The sequence below is a fragment of the Olea europaea genome, unplaced genomic scaffold, assembly GCF_002742605.1.
Source record: "Olea europaea var. sylvestris unplaced genomic scaffold, O_europaea_v1 scaffold1314, whole genome shotgun sequence".
NCBI lineage: Eukaryota > Viridiplantae > Streptophyta > Magnoliopsida > Lamiales > Oleaceae > Olea > Olea europaea.
The window spans coordinates 378,607-383,261 of NW_019230613.1; the positions used below are offsets into that span (position 1 = coordinate 378,607).

At 34.7% G+C, this 4,655-nt stretch overlaps 1 protein-coding gene across 1 annotated transcript; it reads left to right on the forward strand.

The window, feature by feature from the left end:
- The first annotated feature begins 31 nt into the window (after positions 1-31).
- On the forward strand, positions 32-4,503 carry LOC111374912 (putative ER lumen protein-retaining receptor C28H8.4). The gene is made up of 6 exons (XM_022997665.1): positions 32-353; positions 1,232-1,431; positions 2,349-2,489; positions 2,597-2,677; positions 4,064-4,188; positions 4,281-4,503. The coding sequence occupies exons 1-6, from the start codon at positions 140-142 to the stop codon at positions 4,420-4,422; spliced, it is 903 nt and encodes a 300-aa protein (XP_022853433.1). The 5' UTR covers positions 32-139; the 3' UTR covers positions 4,423-4,503.
- The last annotated feature ends 152 nt before the right edge of the window (positions 4,504-4,655 follow it).

Here is a 4,655-nt window from a genome sequence, read left to right on the forward strand (position 1 = left end):
TCTCCTCCGTTACGCGAACGTCTATTTATTTTCAACCGTCTTCCTCAAAAAGTACCTTTCAGCTTCAGCTTAAAATTTCTCTCAATTTTCCAGAGAAAATATACAGGCGAATATCAGTACAAGATGCTATCAACGAAGGATGAAGGATCCGATTCGAGTGGTATCGAATTGGGTACGGCGGCAGCCGCCGAAGGGGAAGTCATTCCTGGCCGTGCTCGCTGTGATGGCGGCTCTGATGCTTCTACGTGCCATTGTTCACAATCACGACAACCTCTTCATTGCCGCCGAGGCAGTCCACTCCATCGGAATATCGGTTCTCATCTACAAGCTCAAGATGGAAAGAACCTGTGCTGGTAGGTACACCCAATATTTTGTTATTACCGATAAATTTTGTTGACAGAGTGAATATTTTGGGGATGAGAAAAATTGGAGCTTTCGTTGAGGAATTGACAAAGATCTTGATTCCAATTAGATGGATTTTATTTATTTATTTGATGGAAAGAAGGCTTTTTTCATAATTTTCTGTTGGGGAGAGAGTAATGTGGGTGGGTTCTCTTTGTTATTTTCATATGGACATCTATTAAGGTTTTACAGTGGAGAGTTGAAGTGTATATGCATTAGCTTTCTCGCGTGCCTGATTAACAGCGGGTTAGGAAATGGGAACTGCATGGTGGTGGTGCAGTATTTCTTTTGTTTTTTAAACCTATGACACGATGAAATAGAATGAAGGAGAGGATGCGGAAGTTGATAACAAAAAAAAATGAGAAGAAGCGAAAACTCCTATTTGTAGTCATTCACAGGGTTCGTGCTGATTCAAATTCAATTTTTTCACTTAAAAGAAGTAAAAAGCCTTCATTTTTATTTTTTTTATTTTTTTTCACTGTACAAGAACGATTAAAAAATAAATAAAAATCAGAGGACTTCGTCCACTTTTATAGATGGTTGGTTAGTTATATCGAACGAAGGTTAAATTATCAAAGTTTATACCACTGCATAAGTTGGTTGTTTTGGCTTTGAGCAATAACTTAATGTTAAGTTGCAGCTTTCACGAAATGATATTCTGAATGTGATTTTGAGTTTATAATTTCTGGAAAAATAAAAATTATAGTAGGTTAAGTTTTGGGTTATAGTCAGAAAAATAATTCCGTTGACATACATAAACATTAAATTGTGACAGCAAACACAACTTGTGACTCTATTTCCATGGAAATTTTCTGGGTTTTTATTGCAGGACTTTCACTCAGATCCCAGGAGCTAACAGCCATCTTTTTGGCTGTTAGACTGTATTGCAGTTTTGTAATGGAATTTGATATACATACGTTGCTCGACTTGGCTACGCTGGCTACAACCTTATGGGTTATTTATATGATTCGTTTTAGACTGAGGTCAAGTTACATGGAGGATGACGACAATTTTGCATTATATCATGTGGTGAGTGTTCAACAGCATTGATGCAATCTTTTCTTCTTTCTTTTCCATTTGGGTTTGATTTTACGTAATTAATATCTTGATTTTCAAAATATTTTTTGGGACACGGTTTGATATGGGGAGTGAGGGAAGCGCCTCGTAGGCTATTTAAAATTTGATTTTTTGATAAAGCGATTTTTTATATATTAGATTTTCAGTGTAAAAACGCCTTTAAGTGATTCGATTACTAGCGGCCAGCCATACTTTTAGGTTTTCCCCATTCTTTGTGAAATTTTTTGCACAATTAGTCTTAACCCTATAATATGTAGCAAATACATCCTCTACCTTTAACATCAGATCTTTGAATCCCCAACCTTTACTACTATTGGCATAGTTCCTTTTTACATAATTCTGTCAACTTTCCTTTTTGGCCTGATCACCAAACTCAAGATCACTCTGGCTTCACCAGTTATCAGCTTTACACTTGTACGTGCATGATGAAAGATATTGACTACGTAAGCACGTATCAAATACCTTTATTGTAAAAGAATTGTAATGAAGAGAACAGAGGAGAGAGAAGAAGGGAAGAGAAAAAGATTGGTTTTTTTTTTGGGGGGTAGGGGGGGGGGTGGATTCTACAGGAAATCATTGTATTCAACAATTAAAGTTGTCATTAAATTTACCCATCTTTATATAAGGGTTCAGCCTAGTCTTAATTAGGAATCACAATAAGGAAATAAAACCTAAATTGAGTCGAAACATAAGAATTTTAAATAATATCGGAAGTGAGCCCCCGCATGAAGAGAAAATCACTCCCTCCAAAACATACCTAGTATTTCGTGGACTTTAATGGAGATGTGGTTTATGCTTATGGGTATCTTCACCCACATTTTTTGCCTTCAGATTTTGTAATACGGCTTATTGTTTCTGCATCTTTGCAGTTGATTCCTTGTGCTGTTTTTGCTTTACTAATCAAGCCAGCTACATCACATTACAACATAAATCGGATTGCCTGGGCTTTCTGTGTTTACCTGGAAGCTGTTTCTGTGCTACCTCAACTGCGCGTCATGCAAAATACAAAGGTGAAATTCATTGTGCATAAACCATGCTGATGCTGAACATTTTTTATTTTTTTATTTTTAATAAAGCTGCAGTGCATGTCTTGATGTTCTATATTTCTTGGTGACAGATTGTTGAACCATTTACAGCTCATTATGTATTTCCATTGGGTGTTGCAAGGTTCTTGAGTTGTGCTCATTGGGTTCTCCAGGTTTGACTCGTAAACTTTGTCATGGACAATTGTCTAAAGTCTTCTTCAACTTGTATTATTGCAGAAATTGCTTAAATTTCTTATCATCGTTGAATAACCCCCTCATGATTCTAACATGATAGTGAATGGCTCAATGGTGCTACACATTAATTATAATTATTTTTAATTTTAATTTTGAGTCCATGGTGTTGTTGCCATTTCTTGTAAATAGTCTGGCATGCAATTTATACCAAGTTTATGCAAAAGTAAGGTTTAAGGGACTGGTACTTTTTGAATTTTAAGACAGTAACACTGCGCTAATTAGGGAGAGAAGATTACCTAACTTCATAATTTGCTGATATAGAAAATTTGGACAAAATTATGTTTAGTCCTGCCACCATTACCGGTTATCATGATGTATCACATGTCAAATGACACCTCAATTGCTTTTGCAAATTTCGTATCTTCAAACCATAAAATATATACTAGATATTTTAAAACCAGTATATGATCAGTAGTCACTTTCAATCTTTACAAAAAAATTTATAGGCTGATTATATTTGAACATTAAATATTTCTTCAAATTATCGAACTTAAGGTAATATTGGTATACAAAGATTAAAAGTCCCCAATTTATGAACGATTAGGTCCATTGCTAGACCTGGTGTGCGTGACAAAAGTATACCCATCTCTCAAGATCATCAAAGCTGAACTCAGAAGTCTTGTGAGTGGGTCTAGTGAGTCTTTGTAATTTTTCCATAATTAATTACAGTTGGTCACTTCTTTATACAAATTATTCAGCTGATTATGTGCAGTTTCTACTTTCTAGTTGGAAGTTTTCATGTTCTTAGACGTTAATTTTCAAGAGTTCAATGTTTCGAGCTGTCCACTACGATACGTTTGAACTTCAGTAAAGTTAGATGCACAGAAGTTTGCTTTCTTTGAGATGACCAAGCAGGGACATGGAAAAGATTTTTCATCAAAAATACCATGTTAACAATTATAAATCAGTAGGCCCTTTGCTCCATTTACCAGAAATTTGTTTGTTTCTTAAAAATTAAAAATTTCCTTTTCCCTAGCCCAATTCTGGTTGTGTTTTTATGTGACTTGTTCACCAGAGTAACGTGCTTGGATGCCTCTAACAGGTGGTTTTAAATTACAAAATAAAACATGTGCCACGCTTTTGGGAATGGTTAGGATTTGCTTTTCGTTCATTATGGATGTTGCCCTCGAAATCTAGCATTAAATACTTCTATAGTTAACCATTCTACGAGGCAAGAAATGTTGAATATTTATTGTGTATTAATGCAGATCATGTTTTCTTAATGAACATGAACATATTGAACTACAGCTATCTTTGTACTTTGAAATTGACAAGTGTTAATATTGTTCATATGCATTTTACAGGTTTTGGACAGTCGTGGTGGCCTTCTTGTAGCATTGGGTTATGGACTGTGGCCTCCAATGGCTCTTTTATCAGAAATTGTTCAAACCTTCATCTTGACTGACTTTTGTTACTACTACGTTAAAAGGTTCACAATCAGTTTTCTTTTGGTTATGTACGCATATATACCAAGTAAATTGAGTGTTTAATTTTGATAAATTATGGCTTTAATTTTTGCAGTGTTTTCGGTGGACAGCTCGTCAATGGCGGATCTAAAGCATGGTGGGTCACTTGCCCCACCAATTTTTGGAGTTCTTTGTTATTTTTATTTTTTTTAATGATAAAATGTAATAAATCTGTCAAAGGGGGGAAGGAAAAGTAGGAAAAAATGAAAATTGTGCATTAATGTTAGGTTATACTATTTGCAAGATTTTGACACGGGCAAATAGTCTATTGATTTGAATAATTTTAGCCTATGTTTGGTCCCCCATTTTCACAAAAATACATTTTCAACCACACATTCTTTCATAAAATAATATGACACATAAATCGAAAAATATTTATTATTTTTTAACCACGCATTCTTCAAAAAAAAAAAAAAAAAAAAAAACAATT

Bases quoted from the DNA above. Each gene is read 5' to 3' on its own strand.
- LOC111374912 (XM_022997665.1), top strand. From the start codon at position 140: ATGAAGGATCCGATTCGAGTGGTATCGAATTGGGTACGGCGGCAGCCG. The intron at 1,432-2,348 runs GTGAGTGTTCAA...GCATCTTTGCAG, and splicing joins ATTTTGCATTATATCATGTG to TTGATTCCTTGTGCTGTTTT. The intron at 2,490-2,596 runs GTGAAATTCATT...TCTTGGTGACAG, and splicing joins GCGTCATGCAAAATACAAAG to ATTGTTGAACCATTTACAGC.